General features: G+C 35.4%; 1 protein-coding gene across 3 annotated transcripts in view; it reads left to right on the top strand.

Annotated features, from left to right (window-relative positions):
• The window catches only part of Adgrb3 (adhesion G protein-coupled receptor B3), a 729,205-nt gene that overhangs the window by 361,151 nt on the left and 340,820 nt on the right, over positions 1-27,234 (top strand). For all 3 annotated transcript variants that reach the window (XM_031367067.1, XM_031367069.1, XM_031367068.1), the window contains exons 13-14: positions 16,479-16,628; positions 17,491-17,566. In XM_031367067.1, coding sequence (XP_031222927.1) covers positions 16,479-16,628; positions 17,491-17,566 — 226 coding nt within the window. The remainder of the gene's footprint in view (positions 1-16,478; positions 16,629-17,490; positions 17,567-27,234) is intronic.

Below are 27,234 nucleotides of genomic sequence, written 5' to 3'. Positions count from 1 at the left end.
TATTCTGAAAGCATTTGAAACTATCTCTTACATATCGATATTTATAAAATGCCCATGCCCAAGTGACAACCAAGAATAGGACCTTGGATTTTAGCACAGAAGTCGAATCAATAAACAGATGGTGATCAACTGCACAGAAGTAAGGGTTGTAGCTGTGTATGTGTTTTTATTGATCAAGACAACATTGTGATATAAAAAGAAGAGAAAATGAGGAGCCACAAACTCTGAAAATAACCAGGCCAGGTGTTGGAGATGAATGGTTAACATTGGTACAAGCATTGGCTAAAAGTGAAAAAAGAGTTAGTGTCAAATAATGTACACCATGAAGAACATTTTGAAATAGCATGTATATTAATATCTACCTCTAATAAGTTTACTATGTTACAGGCTTTATTAAGTATGTAATTATTGATAGCATGACTTAAAAATTCTAAGGAAAAGTACAGATGCAGTAAACAGTGCATAAATTTACATGTTCTGGGTAGCTCCCGTGGACATATCCTTAAGTTTTGACAAAGTTGTCTGCAAGGATTGGCTTGGCACAGATGCCCACTGCTGTGCCCACATACTACTGTGCCATACCTGTTCTTAGGGAGTACTCAATGTTGACAATATCAGACAGTTGGAAGTTTTTTAAGCCTGAGAATATCTTCAAATACCAAATGTTAGGATTCTCAACTATAAGAAATTTCAAGTGTTGTTCCTGAAATCTATGATTCTTGAACATATAGCTCTATTTCTTCCCAGGACACCAGTAATGCAGGTGTCTCAGATATACTAAAGTAAATACATATTTCACTTTCTGAAGTGAAATATCATGGCCAACAGTTTAATCTGAAGCTGCAGGCTGTGAGCAAGGCCTGAGTTCTCCTTCTGAGCTGAGTTTCCCCTCTCCCTGCCTAGCTTTGTTCTTCACACATCTCTATCACTTGCTTAGCTTCTTTTCTTGAAAACAAGACACACGTTGATGCGAAGCCCCCCAAAATAGAGAGATTTGCATATTTTGTATTACTGACGTCAGTTCAGTTAGCTAGACAGTGGTGGCGGGTAAACGTGTAAGGTTTTCTCTCACCCCCTAGCCAGTCTTGCTAGACACAGTAAGTGAGTGATTTTCCTTTCCTTAAGTCAGAAAGAGAAAACTTAAATTACTAGTTTCTTTCTATAGTACTTTCATACAGCTGCTGTTGGGAAAATACTTCAAAAGTCTTTTAAAACCAAGTCATACTTACACTGAATTCTTTGATTATTTTATTTTTATTTAATAATAATTATTACAGAATATTGACTTATCCACTTATTCCAAATGTCTAGGGGTAGCAATGATGGATAGATTAAGGTACATTTTTTTTCAAGTTTTCTGGGATTATAAGCAATACAAACAACCAAGGGATTACAGATGGCTTTTAATGTACCTGGCAAAGAACCCCAATTTAAAGTTTTTCCTAGGACCAGTACAGTAGATTATTAATGATTTACATATTTAATTCACTGCATACTGTCTCAGTCTCTCATTAACTACATGTCATGTTTTGTTCTTGGTTCTCAGGCTTTGTTAGTGAATGAATTTGACAAAGCTCTTGCTCCTGTGGAATTGTGAAATTTATGTTTCATATTAATAAGACACATGTCAAACAAATCCCATCCAATATGCCCAATGGTTATAATTGCTATAGAGAGAAATAAAGCAATCTACCATGTTTTGAAATAAAGCCTGAAGACAGGGGTCCCATTTAATGATGAAAGGTCAGAAAAGGCCTCTGATCAGTGATATTCAAGATGGCATAAAGGCTTATGGAGATTCTGAGCAATAGTGGCATGTGTAGGAGTAACATTTTGAATGGAACACAAGTAGTATATAAAGATTATGGTGCACCCCATTGCATTGTAGATTGGAGTAATGGGAGAACTCTAACAATGTTGAAGTGGCTGGGCATCACCATGAAAGCAAGGCTATCAAAGAGAGAACATGAAGGGAGATTGGGAACACATTTGACTGGATTTTTTTTAAAAAAGCAAAAATGAGTGCAGGTTTGAGCAGAAAACAGTGTAATTGGATCTGTCTCTTAATGGATCTATTAGGACTACAAAATGGAAAGTGATAAGCTATATGGGATATGAGAGGATGCAGCTGGAAACAGTGAGTAGATACAGGGGGTTGGAGTAGATGACACTGGAAATGATAAGAAGTTATCTTGACAGTTGTTCTGGTAGATTTTACTAACAGTTTTGATAGGCTGAAACAAAAAGGAATGTTCTTAGTTAGGCATGGTGATGCTTTTTAGCTACTGTGGATGCTGATGCAGGAAGATTTCATGATTTTCAAGACTGTCAAAAGAAAAACAAGAAACACAAAATAAAGGCTCAAGGGCAATTCTTTGTAGCTGCTTTTGTACAGTTTACGTAAAAAATTATATTAAATGTGCATGTGTATGTGTGCGTGTGCGCACCTGTGTGCATGTGCATGTTTATATGTGTGCATGCGTGTGTGCATGTGTGTATATATTATGTTAACCATTTACTAAAAGCTGACATATAAAAGCAGTCTCAAAAACATAAATATCTCATAAATATAGGAAGCTACATGTGGAGTATTGAGTGTATTTCTGGGTCAGTGGTCAGAAAAGTCACTTTTTTCATTGTAAAATGCTATTATAATTTTCTGTGAAGAATACTTTGCTCCTTTCTTATACTGGGTTTTCCTCAGTGCTCAATAAATACAAAGCAAAGCTCTTGGTTAAGGACAGGCTCAACAAAAAGGCATCAAACACAGACAGATCAGACACGCACAACAGACAGGCAACACAGACAGACCACAGATCACAGACCACAACCTACAGACAAATGGAAGCGCACGCGCACACATACATACACACATTTAATAGATTTTTTTATGTAAACTGTACAAGAGCAGCTACAAAGAATTGCCCTTTCCCATTACATGGGAAGCCTAAGTCCTATAGTCTAGGAAAATTTCATTTCTGTTCTCAGGGAGACTGATCAATTTTATCATGAAAGCCAACATCATTGTACTTCCATTCCATCCTCTGGATCTTGAGACAAGAGCCAGAGTGAATATGATCATTGAAATAATTTTATAACTGTGCCTCAGATTAAGCTGCCAGTTAAACAATGAAATATCACGTTTTCCCAATTTTTTTTATTTAAATAGCTAAATTTTATCTGAAATGTTGGTGTTTCTTCTTATGTTTATGTCATGGATTCTCAGTAACAGAAAAACTCTTAAAAATCAACTATGCCCCACTGGGAGCTGGTCAACTGTACTATTCTTTGTATTTTGTAAGAACAGTTTCTAATTTAAGATATTTAAAAATTAAGAGCATGTGAAAGTTTGATATGTAATTAAAAGACATTTTCAAAAGTATTTTATCCCTTTAGCTTCAAAATATTATCTCTCACAGGGCTATTGTCACAGTTAGAAATCTAGACCTTAATATAGAAAACATTAATCAAGTTATCTAGTTGCAATATCAATAGGCTTCTAATCTCTTGTAAGTAAATTGGGGTAAAAATTAGTTATATAAGCATGTATGCTTATATAATCTGTTTTATGTAGTTATGTTCAAGAACACAATTATTCATCAACTTTTTATTCAATAATATTTTGGTCACTGAAAGTCTTTAAAGCACTTGAATAAGCATTCTGTCTGGTTTTAAATAATCTAAATCACCTAAGCTTTTGTACATTATCCTGATATTCCACCTTCTAAACAGAACTGCTCTGTTGTGACTATCTTATGTAGTCACTCCTAAATTACTATTTAATAATTTTTGATTCCTTTTTCCTCATTTAGCTTGCCACCAAGAAATAATATAAAGTTTTAGAATCTCTTCTTTGAGATACTTCACTTTCCCGTCATTTCTGTACACATTTTAATGACAATTACAAAGCATCAGATAGAGACTAGTAGTCCAAAACTCTATTTTCAGAAGTCTCATCGGAGTACAATGGATAAAAAACATTTCTATTCATCGCATCCTCATTTCTTATGCTTTCCTAACAGAAGTTCAGGTCCTACTCTAGAGAAGGTCCCAAATTCATGGTGTGCAGGTGTTCATGCTGCTGCTTTTCTTGACTGGCCTGCTGTAGGTGTGTGGAAGGCACTCACATGGTTTGTACTACGCAGGGTTTTGCCTTCAGAATAAATGGCTCTTACCTTTGCATCTCAGTAACTAACAGTTAAATATTTGTTTATTTCTTTTGTCCAGACAATCACCCTCAAGCCTTCCTCTGTTATATTAAGAATTTAAGTCAAATTATCTTTTTTTAAAAATATGACTGTCAGGTAACTCATGCATGCATACTGTTTTTGCTCATCAGTGTTAAATTATTCCTGACCATTTGCTTTCTTTGGTAGCAACTGTCTTCTATTTTTTAGATTTTTATTTATTTATTTTATGTATATGAGTACACTATAGCTCTATAGATTGGTTATGAGCCTTCATGTGTTTGTTGGGAAATGGATTTCAGACCTCTGCTCACTCCGGTCAACTCCACTTGCTCCAGTCAACTGTGCTCACTCAGTCCCTGCTCACTCTGGCCCAAAGGTTTATTTATTACTATATGAAAGTACCCTGTAGCTGTTTTTAGATACACCAGAAGAGGGCATCAGATCTCATTACAAGTGGTTGTGAGCTACCATGTGGTTGCTAGGATTTGAACTCAGGACCTTCGGAAGAGCAGTCAGTGATCTTACCCACTGAGCCATCTTGCCAGCCCAGCAAGTCTTTATAAATACTTATTTCAAAAAAGTAAAATAAATAAATAAATAAATAAATAAATACTTATTTCATTAAAAATCTTAAACTGGTTTTTCTGCCCAACTATTCATACCTTTAATATGGATATGAATTTTCCTTGTTATAAATGTTTTATAACACATCTTAGCCAAGGAACTGTTATGATCTTGTTCCTCATTCAGTCTTGACTCCTACAGTTACCATCCCGCAGAGAATGTGTTGCTATAGGAACAATTTTCTGTCTGTACCACATAGTCTTTATTTTGTATTTATTTATTCTTTAATTGTTTTATTTTATAAACATTATCTTAAAAAACCATATGGTAAAAACAATCATCACACTAAAATTAACCAGATTCAAAAACCTATACAATTGTTAGAATAGCCACTTTGAAGCTTTGGGGACTCCTATTAGATTTTTGTATGTTTATCATTGAATATTTTGTTTGGCACTTATCCACACTGAGTTAAACAAACATCTTGACTTCTAAAACCAAGGACACACAAACCCCAGTTCACAATAGTAGCAATAGAGAATGCATAAAATTTCCAAAACCTTTGAGAAAAACAATGGGAAACAAAATAGAAACTTTCATGTCCAGCTAAGGCATGAGGAAAAAAATACAGCCTGTAGGAGTGAATTAATATAGAGATGGTGGCGTTCATATTTAAGTGTTCTGGGTAGTTATCTTTTAATAGAGAATAATACCCTCAATATTAAATTTTCTGACAGACTATAGGAGAGTTTTTGATTTTCTTATACATTGACACATTCACCTAGCCATAAAAGTCTTCAATTTGATTGTCTGTAGTATCCACACTGAAGCTACTGCAGAACTTTTAGCATTTGAGAGCTATGGAGAGGGACTTTGCAAGTGGGAGTAGCTTTGGTCTTCATTTTAGGAGATCTTTCAGGGCCTGCAGCCAGGGAAACTCTTTCTGACAGGCGAGTGAGCAGAAGGGCCATCTGGGACATGGGATGGCTTTTTGTTTCCATGGAGAACTTCTATCTCAAAGTGATCAGAATCATAGGCTTCTCCGTGGTGAGTTCCTTCCTTTTGTTTACAATTAATTCCTTTAAAATCTCGTAGATTCACACTTGTGAGTATACATGGAAAGATGTCTAAAGCCTTCTGGAAGCAAGACTTACAATTTTAAGCTGTTCTGATATCTATCGGTTTCTCTGATAGTGCAAGGATTTAGAATTATTTAAACTGTCATATTGTATCCTTCCTTGTAATTTTGTTCTTAACCTGAAAAAAGCACTACCCTTGTGCCACTATGAAAGCTAATCCTGTTTCAGCTGTTTCTATGGAAATAATTGCTCATCTCTATGACAATAGTGGTCTGACTCTGTAATAATAACCATGAACAGGAGCAATGAGTCCTTTGTAACAATTTATTTCCTTTTTTTTCCTGTTCTCATGTATCTCCTGCTTTCAAAATGCTTTATTGCTTTATTTGGCTACACCAAGAAACCTATGCTAACAACAACAACAAAAAGCTCTAGCTTTCACTCTCACCTCTCACCCCACACTCTCCCTCTCCCTTTCCCCCTCTCCATGTGGCCATGGCCACCTTTAGCTTCTTACTCTTCCCCCTCTCTGCTTTTCTACAATAAACGCCTTAAAACAAACAAACAAAAACAAAACAAAACAAAAACAACAAAAAAAGAAACCTATGCTGACTTCTCCCTCTTCGCCAAAATACACTTCGCTCAGTATGAGTCTTTGATCTAAATTTACAAACCAAAAAACAGACTGGGCTTAGAAACCAACAGTCTTCTATCCTAGCAGGTGGGAAGGGGGGCAGAGATGCTATTCTGTAGCTTTCCAAAAATGCTGGCCAGGTATAAAAGTACACTCCTGTAACCTCAGAACTCCAGTCTTCGAGTCAAGATGATAGGGCATCAATGCCATCCTGCGCTACATAACGAGACCATGTCCAATAAAAAAAATATATATATATAATAATAAGATCAATTGTGCTGGCTTTCCGTCTTGACACATGGCTAATCCCATTCAGTGACTAACACAAGTCACGTCATCATCAAAGACCTCTGATGCTACTCCCAGAATAAAGTAAAATAAAAACGTCCCTGAAGGGTTGCTGCCATGATTCTATGTTAAATATATTGGATACTTGGAAAGTAATAGGTCCTTTATTTTGTAAAGCACACAGAGGGACAATTATAGTTTTTCCTACTGACTGGATGTGTAACTATGATGACATTATTCCACTCCGTCTGACCATAGTCTCTTCTGCTAGGGAAACTTTAAAAGTGCTACTAAAATTTGTTACCCTACATATATTTGTTTTTAAAAAAAATCTAAATATTATGCTTGGTACACATTTTACAATGAGGAAAATAATGTTATATTTCTAGGCAGATATGGTATATGGCCCCAATTGCCTTCTGGCATGTAATCACAGTAAACACCTATGAAGATTTCAATGGCAATTGGTATTTGAGAAGGGACTCCTCTTTTCTGTGCATTTATGTCATGTGTCAAATTGCAGCTCCCTTGAATTATTTTTAGAAGACAGTATTTTCTGTCTTAACTTGACAATATCTAAATGTTCATCTGCCAAATTTTATTGTTTGTTTATATATGTATCACACAGCCCTATCATCTGCAGAATTTACAAGTCTTAGTGTAAGACTGGTTCTTAAGGTCTCTTCCATAGTCAGAAGAATTTGAGAGCTTTTGAAACCTACAAAACCTTTCTCCTATCCATGTGCTAATGAGACTCTGCCTTCCTTAGCTTCAGAGACAAGGTGAAATCAGGGACATTCTAGATGGTACGACCATAGAAAACAATTAAAATTTTCTGTATGAAAAAAGAAACTTTCGATTGTAAATAATTTCTCATAGTGCTCATATGGTTGCTCTTCAAATTGCATGCCAATGTTACAAGGCCAGCAAATTCGCTGCTTCTCATTGATACATCCCCAGAATCAATAACTGTGCTTTGCACGGAATTGGAGCTCAGTTAGTATTTGCTGAATGAATGAATTCCCCTTGCTGTTGGATTTTCAACATTCTCCATGCTGGAGAATGTGTTCAGATCTATATGTCGACCTTTACTTCTAACTTGAATCCATCCAATTTATATTTCTATTTTCTAAATATAATCAATTTCTAGGCCAGGCTTTATAATTTACAAGATCATATTCAGCCTTGTATCCTAACTAAATACTCTGCCCTCTGAAGATGGTATCAGTATTAACAGAATATAATAAGTGTTCTCTTGTCTTAGCATTTCTCCATTCAGAATGTCCTTTCCTTCTTTTGTTCTTCTCTCTGTACTGCTCTATTCATTTGGAACATTATTGGCCTTTACTAGACCCTGGGCCAACCTAGGCAGTGGATCCTGCCACTGCTACCTCCTCCTCCTCCTCCTCCTCCTCCTCCTCCTCCTCTTCCTTCTTCTCAGCTAGGACCTTTCTGTGAAACCCACTTCAGACAGTCCTCTTCAGAGTGTTTTTTCTTGATCAACTTCTTGTTATCCACCTCATTCACAGTTTACTTCATGGTGATAGGATTTACAATCTAGAATGCTATGAACTGTCTTTTTTTTTTTTCCCTTGGTGGTCAATTTCAGCATTTTAAGGGCAAATACTTCCCATTTCCTGTTTAGTCCCCAAATTTCAGTGGTTAGGAAGTTCTTTGAATACTTTGGAGTTTAAAGGAGACTTATTAGATGTATGGACTCACAAATTCATGTTTAAGTCAGTAATGATGTCTTCACTCCTATCCAGATAAAGTATTCCTCCTGGTTTTTGCTCTTCAGGTAATGTGTGAATCAATATCAGGGGAGCTTGGTGTTACTGAACCCTAACTCCCCAGAGATTCTGGCCTTGTTTTCTGAAGCTTCAAATTAATTAGAGAGAGTATGAGAAATATTAATGCTGCCATTCTCTAGCTCCTTATTGTTTTATACTCAGTTAATTATAATTGGTCCCTTCTATAGAAATTGCACTGATTGGAATTACACTTTAACCTAAAGTATGTTCTAAGTTAATTTGTTTTTACTACTTATGTATACATGCAAAAATAACTTTCTATCTCACATCTTACTTTGTATTAGGATTAAAATTCTGAAGTATCTACATAAAGAAAATGAATATCTGTAAGTGTGTTTCCTCAAAGAACATAGAAATACCATTTTGAAATGGAAAGGAAATTGGTGTAATAATTGGGCATCTTCTCCACTGTGGTATGTGTAATATGGAAAAAAATAAGATAGTCAGAAAGGCTTTGCAATACACAGTGCAGTAAGTGATCATTCTAAAGTGTTTTTTTATTCTACTTAAAAAAAATCATTCCAAAACAGAATGTCCCAAAAATGTGTCAAAATTAGTGTGGTTAACACATTTCTTCTAAATGCCTAGCTGGTAAACATTTCAGGATCACCATCTCTGTGGAGCTATGCAATTCTGCCATTGTGTCCTGAAAGTAATGAATGGCCATAAAGAAATCTTTGGTGTTGCTGAATTCCACCAAAACTTTATTTATAGCCATTTATATTCTAACTTAATTTAATTTTCACATCCAAGGAAGAATTATTCTTGATTTTTCTAATTATTTAAAAATGCAAAAAAATATTATTTTAGTTTTTAAGTGACACAATTTACCTATTTCTGTTTCTTGTACAAGGCTCACATGAATGGCCTTGGACTGATACTCAAGTTTTAGCAATCTCAATGCTTAAGAAATGAGAATGATGTGCTAAAAAGTTGAAGTAGTTTCCCCCTTCAACTCGCCTATAGGCATATCTCACCTATTCCTAAACAAAACAAAACAAAACAAAACAAAACAAAAAACAGAACTGCCTTCTACTGTCAGATCCCTCACTTGAAATGGGTAATGGAAAACGGAAAAATGGAAAAATGGAATGTGAAGCTTTGATAGAAGAAAGGAATATGAAAAATAGTTAATCATGATTGAATCACACATAATATTTAAAACTTAGAATCTGAAGAAGGAACTAGGAAAACTCCCACATTGTTACTTATTTTTAAGGCCCCATCTAGTTTGTCTACATTTAACTGACACAAGGTTTCTCAACTAAATGTGTGTATTGTGCCAAGAGGACTGGAGCATCTTAAACTCAGTAATGGAGGTGGTAGTAATGGAAGGGATGAGACTCCCTGGTCCTAAGCATGTCCTGCCTACTGCTGCTGCTTATAGGGAAGATGCAAATGAGCATCACATCCCAACCATCTCTCCCTTTCTCTATGACATTCAGCATTCTAATCCCGACCTTTGAGAAAGAAGGCCATGATGTCAGGGTATCAAAGTGGAGTGTTGGTGGTGTGAACCATTAAAGTTCTACCTATGGAAATATCTGAATGTTTCCTACAGACTACTGTGGCAGAATTTTAAGGAGTTTTTTCATGAAGATGTTAGAACATAATCACGGTGCATGAAAAGTACAAACGGTATTTTTAAAGCCATTATTCTTCAATGACATCTAGTTTTGATTTGATAGGCGTATGAGCATTATTGCCTCAGACCAAATTCCTGAATCTGTCTTTTGTTCTCAGTGAAAAAGAGGACAATGAAGCAGACAGTACATTTGTTGTTCATTTGCTAAATAAAATCAAACTACCAGGCAGCACAAGTCTGAGTAGAGAAGCTGGGGTTTGAATCCCCCTGAGATTACTTATAACCTTGGAGAAGCAGCTCAAACACAACCTGTTCCCTTATTTGTAAAACAAAAACCCTGATAATAGCAATGAAGATATCCACAATAATAATGCCTCCTGAGATGATTTTTATGGTAAATGAGATATCACTCCTAAGGTTTCTGGCTAAGTGTCATGTTAAAAACATCACAGAAGAGATGTTTGACAAAATACTTGCTGAATGAATCAGAATGAATACAAAGTGTCAGGCTCCTAATAATTGTCCATAAGGCCAGAGAAAGAACCGTCTTTCCTTTCTTCTTAGACATCCTTAGTGTTTTACTGAGGATTCGGCATTGCTATACAAATCTAAACTACAAGGTTTTTCCCTGATAAGTCCTTTGAAATTTTCAAAAGTGCCACTCAGTAGGTCTTCTTTCCAAAAATACACTAGCAAAACCAATAAGTATTTCCTACCATACCAAAACATGATGTCATATTCCCCGCCCCCGAGAACTTCTTAGAGAAGCTATGCAGATGACCACCTAAAAATCTTGAGTGGTATTTACCAAAAGTAAGATCATTTTGATAACTGGAAAGTTTTCTCATATTGATGATAACCAGTTGTTTCTTTTGAAGGAACATGAAAAAATGACGTGAACTTCAAATATGTCTGAAACATCAACACAAAAATCACAATAGAAAAGGCTGTTTTTAAGACAGCCTTTAAACACCTTCTGTATACCCTTACACATTTTTTTTTTGGTGTGGCTGCAAGGCTCCCTTCTCTGAGTGTTTCTTCTGATCATTTATACTGAATGGTTCAGCATGCGACTCATTGCACTGAGCGCTTGTGATGACGATTGAAAGTCGTGCTTCTGAAGGGCTCTTTGCTGCCTGTGGTCTTAGCTGCTCTGAGTCTGTTGTCCATGATACTTTTATCCTCTTTACTGAAGCAGTATGTTTTAAACCTGAACGATCATCTAGATTCCCCCCAAAATCAAAAAAAAAAAAAAGAAAAGAAAAGAAAAGAAAAGAAAAAAAGAAAAGTTCATTCTTTCTGGTAGAGCCAGGCAGAAAGGAGAAGAAGAGGGAGAAAAAATGGAAGAAAAAGAAAATGGAGAAAGAAAAATTAAGGGGTAAAGTAAACAAGACAGCATGACAGCCTATACGTATACAGGACTTCAGTTGCCTCACTGGATACTACATTTTCAGCAGTACACTTTGAGCTCTTCATTACAGTCTGGTTCCTGCCTCTGGGTAAATGAATGCACTTAACATAAAGCACTCAGGAAGTAATCTCTTGCCTGGGGTCACTCAAAGAAAACCCAAAATAACGGTGTAGTAAACATTAAATACTTTATTATGATACATGATCCAGCATGTAGTAGCTTTCTTGAAAAAAATTTATATGAAAATTTGCTCCAAGAGTAATAGCCGATACTACCATAGAAGCACCTGTGTTCCGGTTACAGTTCTGGCTAGACTACTATTGATTGATACTCGGGTAGTTCTCTCATAGCCCAGCAAGGAAATTACAGAGTTAGGCTGGCGTTACAGAAGAAGAAGGCACAGAGAAGGCCATTTACTTGGCCACATATGCTTGTTGAATGCATGAGGAATTTCTCTTTATTTTTATTATAGCTTTTGGTTTTTGGTTTCATTGTTGTTATTCCTGTGCTTTGTATTGTTTTTCTTGAGACAGGGTCTCATGGTGCCCAGCTTAGTCTCTGATGTGATATGTCATAGTTCAGGATGATTTATATCTGATCCTAGAGCTTCCACCGACCTAATGCTAGATTTATAAGGAAGTGCCATCACTTCCAATTTATATGTTCCAATTTATATGTTATATGTCATTATACCAAGGGCTTTTTATATGCTATGAAAACAACTACATTCCTGTTATTTTTGAGATGGATAGGGAATTCTCCTAATACTTACATAAACTGTAAACAGATAAACACCCAGGACCCAAGTCCATGGTCAAAATGGATAAAAAAAAACCAGGCTTGTACATGGCTTTATTCTTTACTAGCCTTAGTTTTGCTCCTTTGCTCATATTTGCTACCTTCATCCATATGCCTTTGCTCTCAAGGTGTTTCTTTCCTCATGCCTTGCATTTCTATCTTTAATTCAGATGATATATCAAATTTACTGTGTCCAGTTTGTATGTGGAACAAACTCACTACAATGACGAATAACACAGTCGTCATTCTCCTTAACTTCCACAATGGTATAGGATAAAAACCTTATGACCTCCCTGAGGAGTAAGTCTTGCTTTGAATAAGGAAAAGGATCATGAAATAGGTTTTCTTTTTTTTTAAGGAAAAGCTCAGACTTATTGCTTTAGACTCATCTATAAAAATTCCCTTCAGTTTCTGATAAACAAAATTCTTAAGAAGAAGGATAATCAAAAGGTGGATACAAGGTTAAGGCTGGGGAGATGTGTGTGTTGATGGGTGCTGGGAAGACTTGGAAGTAGGGAGGGAGGTAGATATGATTAACGTATGTTGTAAGCATACATAAAATCGGGAAAGAATAAATGCAATCCTATAAAAAATTATAAATTGGAAAGAGGCATATACCTTGGACCATGATGATTTTAAAGCTTGGTGAATTACAGGCATGATGATAAAGCCAGTCTGGTGGCTTCATTCCAACGTTTATCATGATGAGTCACTTGTTTTACTGCCTAGGGAATCGAATCTAGGTTTACTGTGAAAACACACTACACTCAATTCAGGGCAATTCTTAGATCTTTGAAGATGTCCCTATTTATCCAGAAATACAATATCCTATCATCATTCATCTAAGAACCATAATCTGTAAATGGCTATTTTTTTTTTAAGGAAAGCTTTTCCACCTTCTATGCGCTTCTATGGCTGCATTCAATTAGCCACTTACTACATAGTGTAGTATAACTATACATGTACGCTTTGATTTTCTCTTTATCAGTAAAATACATATTGCCAAGTTGTAGTTTAAGGAATTCATTGGTTGGATCTTACCTGCTTATCCCATTTCCTTAAAGACTAACTAGTTCTCAATTTATATATGAGGTTTGAACATTTAACTCAATGAAGAAGGGAAGGGGCTGGCAACTGGATTGATCCAGATGCCATACAAAAGAACTTTAAAAAATGAATAAAATACACTTCTGAATTATTTTTGCTGTGCCATAGTATGTTTCTCAATAACTATTGAGGGCTCATGAGGAACCAAAATGTCACCCTGAAACATGCACCTCTGTAGGTTTGGGGTAAATTTGTATTTAAAACACTCTGGTATTCAGAACACATAAATATCAAACACATTGATAATTCAGAAGTTTAAAATTAAACCACATCACTCTATTGAAATGTCATCATGTATAATGGTTTTATTGAATATCCCATTATATTTTAAGAAAAACATTGCTTTGAGAACTAGTTAAGCATTGTGATTTATTGCACATAACAATTCATTCAGTTTGGTTGCACATATACATTAAAAAAGATGGAGTACCATTTAAACAAAGATGAGCATCTTACATAAACACACACACGTGTGTGTGTGTGTGTGTGTGTGTGTGTGTGTGTGTGTAAACTGGATTCCTAAGTATAAGTAATGAGTCCTAAGTATAAATAATTTGTTTTCAATACTCTTTATGCTGAAGACTATGGAATTTAGACCGGTACAAATTTGTGTCTTTGACTTCTTTTTACATTCATTTGTTCTAAACAAGTATAATTTATTCTGTCTAGTCAAACTTTAAGCAGTAACCATTTATTCTATATATTAACAATTTAACTAATAATGTATCTCTAATGAAAGACTGAGTTTTGTAGGATAAAATGAATACCAGTATCACAAAATAAAATTATATATTCATGAATATGCTATTAAACTAACATTTACCCAGGGTAATATGACCTCTGGTAGATACAAATATCCTCCATTAAAATTTATTTTGTGTTTATTTTTGGTATCTGGTCAATGTTTATAAAAATAAACACATGATTAGACTTCAGAACCCAGACATTTACTTCATGTTTAATTTCTTTAGGAGAAGAAAATAATATGGGAAAGACAACATTCTTCTCTTCCAGTCAGCTTTTACAACAGACTAGTGAAATATATGGTCTCTAAATTTCAAGGCAATTGAAGTTTGGGTCAAGGACATTAAATGTAATTTTGCACATTGTAACTCAAGAATTAAGGATATATGTTTACCAGCATGGTGACTGTTTTTCTAGACACAGTCAGTATTGTGTCCTTGAGCATATTTGAATGGGGTTATTTATGGAACAGGAATGCATACTAGCTTTAAAAATATTTAAAAAGAAACTAAAATAATTACAGCCGTTATTCAAAAAAAAAAAAAACGGCATTTAACATCCGTAACCAATTTATGTCTTATCCAGTACCTTTTTTTCCTTCAACATTTAGTTAGCGGATTCTTTTTAAGCTTTAATATGTCAAATTGCGGTCCAAATGAAATTCCATCCTGTGCTGATAATGGATGTGTATAATAGCCACAAAGAGCTTTCATAAAGTATAATTTCACTGGTGCACTGCCATAATACATAACCAATTTAATTTGAAACCAAGCCAGGGGTGCAGTAATATATTTATACAACTAATATTGTTAAAATCTTAATTTCATCCTCTCTTGTTTTAAATTACAAGTTCCTTTAGAGGAAAATCCACTTATAAAGAGCCTAATGGTTTTACTTTGGCCTTCCTATTGTGATAGCTTTTTACAGTTCCCCTTATCTCTCCACTGGAGCATTACTATAGGACATGCACAGCCTATGAAAAATTTTACAAATTATATTTCTTAATTTTAAAATACATACAATTTATAAGTGCTTAAATATTTATCACCTTAACCCTTATTGTATGTATTATTATAAATACAGATACATTTAGTATAAATGTACAAAAACATATCGTTTATGTTTGTTTCAGTATAGAATGTAATATGTATTTCTAGGTGGCTGGAGACAGCTCAGCAGTCTCCACTGCCTGCTGTTGCTCTTCCACAGGGCATTGGTTCAATTATCAACAACCATATGGATGGTTATGACAAGCATCCATAACTCCAATCCTTGGGGATCCAGTACCCTCTCTGAGCCTCCACAAGCACTGCACACCTTTGGTACACAGACATACATGCAGGCAAAACATTAATACACATAAAGTAAAAGTAGATAAATTAAAAAAAATTTTTTTTGCTTTATTTTGTTTTTTCAAGACACGGTTTCTCTCCATAGCCCTGGCTGTCCTGAAACTCACTCAGTAGATCAGAATGGCCCCAAACTCAGAAATCCACTACCTCTGTCTCCCAAGTGTTGGGATTAAAGGCGTGTGACACCACTACCTGACATTTTAAAATTATTTTAAAATATGTATTTCTAATAGCAAAAACATAATTCCCAATATCAATATATATAAGCTAGCTATTTATTTATTTATTTATTTATTTATTTATTTATTATATTTCTTGCAATTTTAGGGCAAAAGTCTTAAGGTTACATTGTTACTGATGTATCTAATATTTCTGTGTAGAAATTTGTCTTTGTAGGTATGGTACCATTATTGGTATTGTGCTTTGTTATTTGGATTCTGGCAATTCTCTCAAAATATGCTTCCTTTATTGTCCATATCTTCCCAGGACCCATCTAAAAGTCATAACAGAGTAATTCTGATAATTATGTAAAGAAAACATATTCTGAAGACAAAAGAAGAATTTAAGTATTTCAGCCTACCATAAAGTGCAATATGGGCTTCTAACAGTTGCAGTGGACAGGGGACATGACCAAGCAGTGTGGCTCTTTCTCTTGGTGCCTTTAGGACACTCACATCACCATTGACCATCATTATATAAATCCTAATCAAGGCTAAAGAAACCTAGTGGTGAATGAAAGAATTCTCAAGCTTAAAAAACAATGTTATCTAATAAATATGTATGTTATCATGCTCTACTAAATGTAAATTTACCTTAAAATTGAATTTTGAGTATCCACAGCTTTCATTCGATGAATTTTACTTCAGTGACATTTAAAGCAAGATTCTCTGACAGGATTCTTCCTTTTTCAAACAGTGGCTAGCATTCAGAAACTTCCTGCTGCGTCTGTTCTAACCGACATCAACTTCCCAATGAAAGGCCGGAAAGGAATGGTAGACTGGGCAAGGAACTCAGAAGATCGTGTTGTGATTCCAAAGAGTATTTTCACTCCTGTGTCATCAAAAGGTAATAATGAGAAACAATAGGAACTGCGAACTAAACGTTTCTGACAAGGACACTTAATAAATCATAACATAGAATTCTTCATATATCACATAATGTGGAAATATGCTCCAAACATGTTAGTAATCGAATTTTGTAAATGTAGACAACTTGTCCTTGCGCTCTAAATGAACAGATTGACTTAAGGAAAGGATTTACTATAGTGGGGGAAAATAGAGCCATACACTATTGACCTGAGCTCTGTATGCTCATAATTCTCCTTTAACATATTCATCCCTAAATAAAGTGCATGGTCTGACCATTTAACTTCAGATGTTGAAATATGACTGAAGTTTCAATTCAAAGCAATTTTTCTTGCTGTTCTCACCTTCTCTTGTTGTTGTTGTTGCTTGTTTATCTCACCTTAAGATGAACTTTTGTTTCCAGATTTTATTTTGGTGTGTCACATGTAACCTACTATTGTTAATTACCTTCTAAGTGTAGTTTCAAAAGAGGCACTGTGGTTTTAATTCTCACTTTGGTGAGCCTTAACTTAATGCTACTGAATTAATTGCTTAATGCTACATGGCCTTTCCCCCCACATTATTGGGAATATAAATCCTTCAAATGGACCTGAGGAGATTTTTCAGTCTCAGCCTGGTCAGGGAAAAGATTGATCTTTATGTAACACCATCACAAACACTATTGTCTAAAACGACCTGAGCAAGGTAATGTGCCTAGTTTACTGTAGGTATGGTTAAGAATAACTAAATTTCTGCTACCTGTGAGCAAAAACTGAAATAAGCAGGTAATTAATGGATTAACGTTTTGTATGGTTGTATTTTTATGTGCTTTTACTAATAGCTTTGCTCTTTATCCTTCCTAGAATTAGATGAATCATCTGTTTTTGTTCTTGGAGCAGTCCTATACAAAAACTTAGACCTAATTTTGCCTACTTTGAGGTAAGCTACAAAGAAATAAGCTGTTGTAATCTTTGTAAATTCTTTTAAATGTGATTATAGTTCATTCTATAAAATAGTCAAACTAGCTTTGGTAGTATAAAGGGCTTTTCAAATAAAATAGAATAAAGCAATTTAATGAATAGGTTATTAGCATATTATGTATTTCAAAACAACTACGAAAGACAATTTTGGTGTCCGATTATAACTCAACTATTCTTTTGTTACTAATCATGACTTGCCTGAAGATTAGAAAGAAAAAAACAAAACAAAAAAACCTTCCCTTTAATAGATTGGGTCATTGTAAAATTCATCTGTCTTTTCTATTTTCTTGTATTTAATAATACTTTTCACTGGCATTATAGGAAATTAAAATATCAAGGTAGCTGGGAAAACACGGTTCTGTACTTCATTTGCATAAGATCTCAGTTTGCTTCAAAATAAAATTTCAGTTACAGCTACATTAAGAAAAAAATTACTCTTCAATTAGAGACTATTTTGGGGAGAAAATCCATCTATTTCTTTCCTCTCAGATAATAAAAAAAATAAGACTTCAATTAATAATTCCACCAACATTCATCTCTGTGTTCTATTGTCTCACCTGCTTTATTAAAGTGCATGGGGAATATCATTTGCATCTCTTTGCATAGTGATCTTATTACTCAGAATGGCTTGCTTCCTGACAGCACCTCATTCTAGAGGACTGAGAGCAAGTCTTATTTTGGTTAACACAACCATCCTTGCCCTGAGCTCTTCCAGCACAGCCTCATAAGTAAGGTCTTATGTTGTTAGGTAGGAGAGCACGTGCATGACCTGTACAGTCCATCAGGGGCATAACAAACGGTCTAATAAATAAAAACAAGCAGAGTTTAACCCAGCCATAAAGGGCCTCCTAGCAAGATAGAAGCCACTAGTCATGATGCTTTGCAGACATTCTCTCTGCTCGTTATTAATGTGAGTGATAAGTCACTGTTATGCATGGCGTCTCTCAACCGAAGAAGCCCTTCCCTGGATGGACCTGAGTCTTGCTCAATGTGGATAGATTAGGGTTGGGTTGTTTTCTGCTGGGAAAATATTTTGAAACTAGTATGTTTATTCTAAGCCTTTCCATCGGCTTCATATATATCACTACAGATAAAATATATTTGTGCCTGTAAAGGACAAAAGAAAGAGAGGATTCTCGAGGTTGTAAAATGAGATTCTGATTTCCAAAGGGAGTTCATTTTGTCACATTTATCATTGAAGAATTCCTGTCTAGACACTACCAGGTGACTTGTTTTAATTTTTCTTGAACATCCTAAAAGCTTCCAAAACTTCTCTAGTCACTCAGTAATTTACTTCAACTGCCTTCAGCTCAGCTTTAAATAGAACTTCTTCATGGGTGATGTTTGTCTTCTTTGCTGCTGAAGTCTGCCTAGAATATAAAATAAATATTCAACCTAAAACCATAGAGTGCTTTGCAGGATTGTGTTTTTTTTTTACCCCCTAGAAAGTCCAGCAGAGTTGCATGGTCATTCCTGGTCTATAAAATATAATTAAATTAAATATTCTCACATTTACTGTAGGAGACTCATTGTTCCAAGCTTAGGAAATCCATATTCTAGAAAACTAGAAATTTGTCTAAGGATATGACATTTTTGCCAGAAGGAAGGAAGGAAGGTAGAAAAGAAAAATGGATAAATAGAAAGTAATGGGGCCATGATAAGCTATTAAAGGAACAGAACAGAGAAGCTTCTGGAAGGCAGGTTCTGGCACAACCCCTTGTGATACAAATGAATTCACACAGACCCTAGGGCAACTTACTGTGTTCTCATATGTAACATAAGGGAATTGATCTTAAAGGTTCTTCTCAACTTCAAACATTGTAGAAGGTAACTATGTTTTCTGGAAACCAAAGATGTTAATAACCTTTAGTAAGAATTAGAAGTTTGTGATAAGTATGGACTCATAGGCACATAGAGAAAGAGTTACTGTGTATTACTGCATACTTGATTAACTATACACAATGATAAGCATTGCAGATTGTAAAATAACTGGAAGAGAGGAATTGGAATGTCCTCTCAATAAAGTCTGGGTTTTTTTAAGTAATCAATATGCCAATTATTCTGTTGGAACATTATACATAGAAACTGTATTGTAGCATCTCCTATTTCTCATAAATATGTATATTTAGGTCAAATTAAATTGTTTAGATGCTATGAATTATGTATAGTTATTCAATAAGTGACTATAGGAGACACCTATATGTCAATCATTATCTAGAACAAAAGTTAGTAGAAAGCCCAGGATAAAATGCCTGCTGAAAAGTTCTTTGATGTAAAAATGTTCATGTTTGGGGGTTTTATTTGTTTGTGGTTCTTTTTTGACTGCTTGGTTTTGGTTACTTAATGTCTGAAATGCATCCCATATCCCCTAAGCACCCACAGTGCTGTTTCCCACCTTTGAAAAATTCTTTTAGAAATGTTAGATAATCTGAAAAGGTCTCAGAATTTTGTATTTTGGCATAATTAGTTTCAAACAGAACCAGTAACTGTGAAAGATGACATGATATACTGTTTCAAAGAAACATCATAAGAAAGTTTTCTTCACTTAAGACTATTGATTAAATTTGCATGTTTCTTTTTATATCTCCATAAAATTGAAGCACTTAAGTAGTTAATACTACTTAGGTAGTTTTTATCTTCTTGCCCCAATATGTATGATTTTTATTTTACTACTTGACTGCCTTTCCCCTTTCATGCCCAGCGAGATAGCTCAGCCTACCAGCCATCTTGATGACTTGAGTTTGAACCCCAACACCACCATGATAATATCAGAAGACCAGTGCCTGACTTCTACATGGATGCTATTGCAAATATACAACACACAAAGAGATACACACTGAGAGACACACACAAACACACACATACACACATATGCACATACACTCAATGAACACCTTATTTTCAAAATCAAAAGATAAATTTAAGACAATTTGAACTATTCCTTCAAGTAAAGGAAATATGCTCTATCTGAGTCTAAATTACACAGGTGGTGTTCTCTGAACCCCACCTTCATCCTTTTTAAAAACAATTTCTTACACCTAAAAGCTAGACAACCCAACGAGGTGTAGTGGTGGCCTACTGTAATTCTACCGTTCAAGATTCAAGGACAGGATTGTTGAGATCTTGAAACCACTCTGGGTTCTGAATCAAGGAGCAAAAATACCCATATGTCTCCTTCATGTGTAGGAGGACTACGCATGGGCAGTCTTGATAGCCCTTGTTTTGACAATCTGGCCTGGTACAACCAAGGCCTAAGTTTTTCATGTTTTCTCTTCCTCTGACCAGGAGAGAGCCTGGGAAATCAAGACAGCTATCCTAGCCCACGGGGTCAGTTGAGGAAGCTGACAGAGCTGTACATTGACACTATGGCATATCCGGCAATTTCCAAGTCTGTAACCCAGCTATCTCAGAAACTGCTGTGGACAATTCATGTGTTGCTGTTATATTTTTAGAGGCCAATTTGGCAATGTCAAGAAACTGAAAACTGTATTTTCCTTGATGTAGCAATTCCACTTCTAAAAAATTATCTTAAGAAAATTATGTCTAAGAAAAAAGAATAGTATATCCAAGATTCTACAGACAGCTGTAAACAAGCATTTCACTGATTGGGTTCCAGGTTTTGTAAGGAATCTACCTTACTTCTGAGTACAAGAAGAGTAGTAAGGTATAGGGGAATGAAATTATGTGGATAATGCCTTTTAATGTTGATATAAACGTGTGAGATAGCAAAAGGAGTCTGACTGAAATTTTATTAAATTCCATTTTATTAAAGTTTATTGATACTATTTTATTAAATTCCACTGTGGTATTAAAGTGTTAGGAAAGGGCTGGAGAAACGGGTTAGCTGTTAAGGAAGCCCACTACTCTTTCAAGGACTGGAGTCCTTGATTCCCAGCACTGAAGTCCGGTGGCTCACAATCATCAAGATCTGAGATTGTGTTACCTCTCTTAGTCTCCAAAGCCATTGAGCTCACATGCACAAACCCACGTGCAGACAAACACATGCACACATATTTTAAAAGTAATAAAGTCAAACATTGAAATTCACTACATGAAGTAAATAAAATGCTAACAATTAATAATACAGAAGAATAAACAGCTACAGTGTTTTCACAACTCTAGGATAAGAAAAGGAATTAAACATCAATGTGAAAAGAAATTATCTGAATATTAATAGAAATAATAGGAAAACAAAGATGAAAACTTTTACCCCCAGGCATTTAGAAAAGATCCTGAACAGTTAGCTTCCTTGGGGATGAATGTTCCATTGGTCTCAAATACTAAACTATGAACCACCTTTCTTCATCCTCAGTGTGCAAAGGAATGTTTCCACATTATGAGATTCTTAAGCTTTCTTTCTTCCATCATGAAGATATTTGATATTAAAATTATCCTTGATACCAAATTAACATGACTAATGGTATAAAATAATGTAGTATTACATTATGCATAAAAGCCTAAGTTTCATTTAGCCAAGCCTTTTAAAATGGAACTTGCATCCTCAACTATTATCATTTTTGAGATTCGAAATTCCTGTTAGAAAACCAGATTGAAATCAAGTCTATCACCTACTCCACCAAGACTGCAGTCTCCAAATACGAATTTCCAATTTGTAATTACTAATTAAGCCACCTATCATTTAATTTTAACTTAGTTTATATTTCAAGAATCATTTATCTTTTTCTACTGTTTGTGTATGGATATTTTGCCTGTATGTGTGGCTGTGTATTATGTGTGTGCATGGTACTTGTGGAAGGCAGAAGAAAATTTTGGTTATCCTGGGACTAGAGTTACAGATGGTTGTGAGTCACCTTGTGGATGCTTGTATTGAATCTTGGTCTTCTGGTAGACCATCCAGTTATCTTAACTGTGGAGCTATCTCTTTGGCCCTGATTTTAATTTTATAAGTAAATACATTTATAGCATCGTGAGTAAGTCCTTGGTTGCCAGACTATGTCAAATCTCCTATTGTGTTTGGTTCACCTAATCGGGGACCTAATTTAAACCAATTCGTAAAGTTGTCATCTTTGAACCTATATGAATGACAATTCTAAAAATGAAAACTGACCTCAGAAATTTCAATAACTGTCAATCAGCACTTAATATCCTTTTTTGTATTATTCTGAGCTATCCTGTGCATGTGTTATCTATTTTATTGGCCCCTCCAACTGTTTTTATAATACTATATTAACATTTTGGGGTAAAAATCTGTGGAAATTTTTTCCTTCATCAATATTAACCATCTCCACCTATTGTCTTAATGGTCTCGAGAGTTTCTTTATTAAAACACTGAGGCACCACTCTCTCTGTCTCCTTCAACTTTATGAAGTAGTTTGAGAATTGGTGTTAGGTTTTTGTTTTTTTTCTGTTGTTTTGCTTTTTAATGTTCTAATTTTCTGCAGTGCAGCATGTGGTCTTGAGATTTTGTAGTTGATTTGGCTTACAAATTATTATTTCTAATCAAATATCCTTACTAGGTTCATATTTCTATGTAATATATCTGAAGCATATATCTATCTATCTATCTATCTATCTATCTCTCTCTCTATATATATATACATATATATATATATATATGTATATATATATAGTATATAGACATATAACCATAAGTCCTTTCAGATTTTGATTTCTCCATGATTTAGTCTTTGAAGGATACACATATCTAAATATTGACCTATTTGGTCCAGGATATATTATTTATTGGCATAGAATTAATTTCTCATAGAAATTATGGACATCATTTTTTCTGTGGCCAGATGAAAGAATTCCTTCTTGATTTATGCTTTTTCCACTTAGAGACCATTCTTTTTAAAAATATATACAGATAAGCACTTGCAAGTTGTATTGATATTATAGAATATATCTATTAGTTTTGTTAATTTTATCTTTTCAGTTATATTTTCCAAAATATGTGTATATAATATATATAATACATTATATACTAATATATATCCAATCCTATTCTTACATTTATTTTTATTTTTATTTCCTTGAGCTATAATGTTGTGGATTTTTATTTGAGATTTTTCTTGTCATATGTTTATAATTCTAAAATTAACTCTTCATACTGTTCTCACTGCATCTCATAAGTATGATTTGTTTATTATTTTTATTTATCTGAAATAGTTTTCTAGTATCTCTTGTGACTCATCCTTAACTTGTTAGTTGTTTGAATATGCATTAACTTTTTACATACTTAAGAAATGTCTTGGTTTACACCTTTAGTTGTTAGTATGATTTAAATATTTTTCTATTTTATTCTGACCAGTAATAATCCATTGTGGGTAGTTTATTATGGAGAATTCTCAATGAGCATTTAAAAAAATCTGTGCTCTTCTGAAGTTGCCTTGAGTGTTCTAGCTATGTCTGTTAGAAACAGTAGCACGTTTCTCCATGCTACTAATATATTCTTGTTCCTTTTTCATCTTTTTCTGGCCATTATTCAAAGGAAGTGTGAGAAGTTTGATTACTATTTACTTTGCCCTATAGTTCTTTCAATATTTGCTTTGTGTATTTGTGTCTTCTGCTCAGAGGAGCATATGCATTTATGATATCTTACTGGTGGATTGAGTCTTTTGTCTTTATTTGGTGTACTCCTTGCTCTTAAGATAGGTTTCAACAATATAGCTACTTGATCTGGCATTACCATAGCTAAGACTCCTTTCTTTTGGTTACTGTTTTTTGGTTGTGAGCCTAGCTGAGCCATCTCTCCAGCCCTTGGTTACTGTTTTTTAATGTTTTCCATTCTTTTATTTTCAGTGTATTCATATCATATTGAAAATATCTTTTCCATACATCTGCACTGCGTTTTAATCACATTTTTGCTGTCTTTAAGAAGTTGACTCACCTTTTGGTGAATACCAGTGCAAATCTCAAGGACAGAGCAGAACTTTTATTACTTTAGTCATGAAATCCACTTGGCTGTAAGATGTGCTTCCTTAGCAATGTATACCACTGTGCAGCCAGCCAGGAAACATTAGGAGATCACAAAGCCTGACGTAGCACATCAGGAGCCAGGGATTCACTTATGCAAATTATAATGAGTTGATGGAATAAATTAAAGCGAACTTTGTGCAATATATACATTTTATTAAAAAAAATAAAGGGAGCCGTTGCACAATGTATGTCTGCATTTTTTCTCTATTAGACATTTCACCATGATATCGGTGTTACAGTTTAAATCAACTGAATAAAACGTTCGTTTTCTTTTGGGAAGGCTGCTGCACAAAATTTTCGAACCCATTTTTATCACGGAGACATGCAAGATGTAGTGAAGATGTAAAAGGCAGTAATCATCCTCACCTCCTTGAGTATAAAATCTTATGGAAGCAAGAATGTAGGGCTCCTGTATGCTATAATAAACCTCAACGCACGTTCCTGTGTGATGTATTGAGCAAAAGAATGACCATATAAATGAGACAGGTATACCCATAAACATAACTTGACACACATATTTTTTCAAATAAATTCCAAATATGCTCTCATGTCCAGACTGCATCACAGCTGCAGCACAGATACCCTTCTCTAGCTAGGGCACTTCTCTAGCAGACCATCACCTGAGTGATGGAGGAGCCTGACTCAGCTAACACTCTGCAGAGGGAGAGGGGACATCTTTGCTTTCTTTACCACTGATCATCATCCCCATTTTCTTTTTCTTTTTTTTTTGAAAGCACTAATCTTTCTCTTTATTGCGATTCATAGCTGTTTCCTCCCCTTCCCCCTGCTCACCACCCCACCCTCTCCCACTTCCTGGCCCTGGCATTCCACTACACTGCAGCATAGAGCCTTCACAGAGCCAAAGGCCTCTCCTCCCATTGATGACCGACTAGGCCATCCTCTGCTACATATGCTGCTGGAGCCATGAGTCCTCCCATGTGTACTCTTTGGTTGATGGTTGTGTCCATGGCAGCTCTGAGGGTACTAGTTAGTTCATACTGTTGCTCATCCTAAGGGGCTGCAAACCCTTCAGCTCCTTGGGTCCTTTCTCTAACTCCTTTATTGGGGACTTTGTGCTCAGTCCAATGGATGGCTGTGAGCCTCTACTTCTGTATTAGTCGGGTACGGTCAGAGCCTCTCAGGAGACAGCTATATCAGGCTCCTGTCATCCAGCACTTGCTGACATCCACAATAGTGTCTGGGTGTGATAATTGAATATGGAAAGGATTCCTAGGTGGATCAGTCTTTGGATTGTCCTTCCTTCAATTTCTGCACCATAGTTAATCTCTGTAACTCCTTAGATGGGTATTTTGTTCCCTCTTCTAAGAAGGAATGAAGTATCCACACTTTGGTCTCTCAAATCCATGAGAAACCATAAATATCTTACCAAAATCTCAAACTCCTACATAGGACACCCATTTGTCACTAGTTCAATTACTCACATACAATGAAAAAGATGCAAATATATTCATATTGACAAATAATTCACAATCTCTCGTGTTTTCATTCACTTCCCCCTGCAGGAAAATATAATATGCTAATGCTATGCTTTTGTTTTTGTTTTCTTCTTGCACAGTTTTCTACCACACTGGATGCCTCCTTGAGCATTTAAGAATATTTAAAAATTCACTGTTTTTGACAGTACTAAATGTAGGAGAAAGAGGTTAAAATAGTATTTTGTACAAAATATACTTCTGGTCCCTCTGCTATGGAAGAGTCTAGCATTAGTTTGTAGTGAAATTCTGCATCAAATAGCGTTACAGAAAGTTTACCAAAAATAATGAAAAAAATCAGATTTTTCCCTCATTAATTAATTTATTTATTCATTTCACATTCTGACTAATACCCCTGCCTCCTGGTACACACTAACACAGTCCAAATCCTCTCCTTCTCCTCTGTGAAGGTAGCTTCCCCACCCAACCCCACCTAACCCCACCCGACCACACCTGACCCCTAGGTATTTGCCTACTTAGTCCTGTCAAGTCTCTGCAGGATTAGTGAGCATCCTCTCCTACTGAGAACAAAGATGGCAGCCTAGTTAGGAGTAGAGATTCCACAAACAGACAACAGTTTTAGGAATAGTTCCCAGTCTAGTTGTTGGGAGACCCACATGATGACTTATCTGGACATCTGCTATATATATGGCAGGGGCCTTGGCCCAGACCTTGTATGCTCCTTGGCTGGTGATCTCAATCTCTGAGATTCCCTAAGGTCAGGGAATCTCTAGGTTAGTTTATTCTGTTGGTCTTTCTGTGGAGTTCCTATCCCTTTCAGGTCCCTCAATCCTTCCCCCAATGCTTACATAAGAGTCCCTAAGCTCTGTCCTGTATTTGGCTGTGGGTTTTTGTGTCTGCTTTAGCCAGGTTCTGCGTGGAATCTCTCAGAAGACATTTATGCTAGGTTTCTCTTTGCAAACATAACAGAGTATCATTGATCGTGTCAGGAATAGGTTCTTGCCTGTGGATGGGCCTCCAGTTGGGTCGGTTATTGGTTGGCCATTCTCTCAGTCTCTGCTCCGTATTTGTCCCTACATTTCTATTAGACAGGACAAAAATCTGATGTTTTACCTCCTTGTAATTCTAGGGCTCCAAAAAGGTAGCCTTCAGAAACCAGAGTAACTTATAAATTTATAATGTGCCTTTACCATATGAGCAAGCAGTTCTCAAGCATTTATTTACCCAAGACTTA

This window comes from Mastomys coucha, unplaced genomic scaffold, assembly GCF_008632895.1.
Source record: "Mastomys coucha isolate ucsf_1 unplaced genomic scaffold, UCSF_Mcou_1 pScaffold14, whole genome shotgun sequence".
In the NCBI taxonomy this organism is placed as follows: domain Eukaryota; kingdom Metazoa; phylum Chordata; class Mammalia; order Rodentia; family Muridae; genus Mastomys; species Mastomys coucha.
Note: the sequence above shows the minus strand (reverse complement) of the source record. Positions and strands in the feature narration are given on the sequence as shown.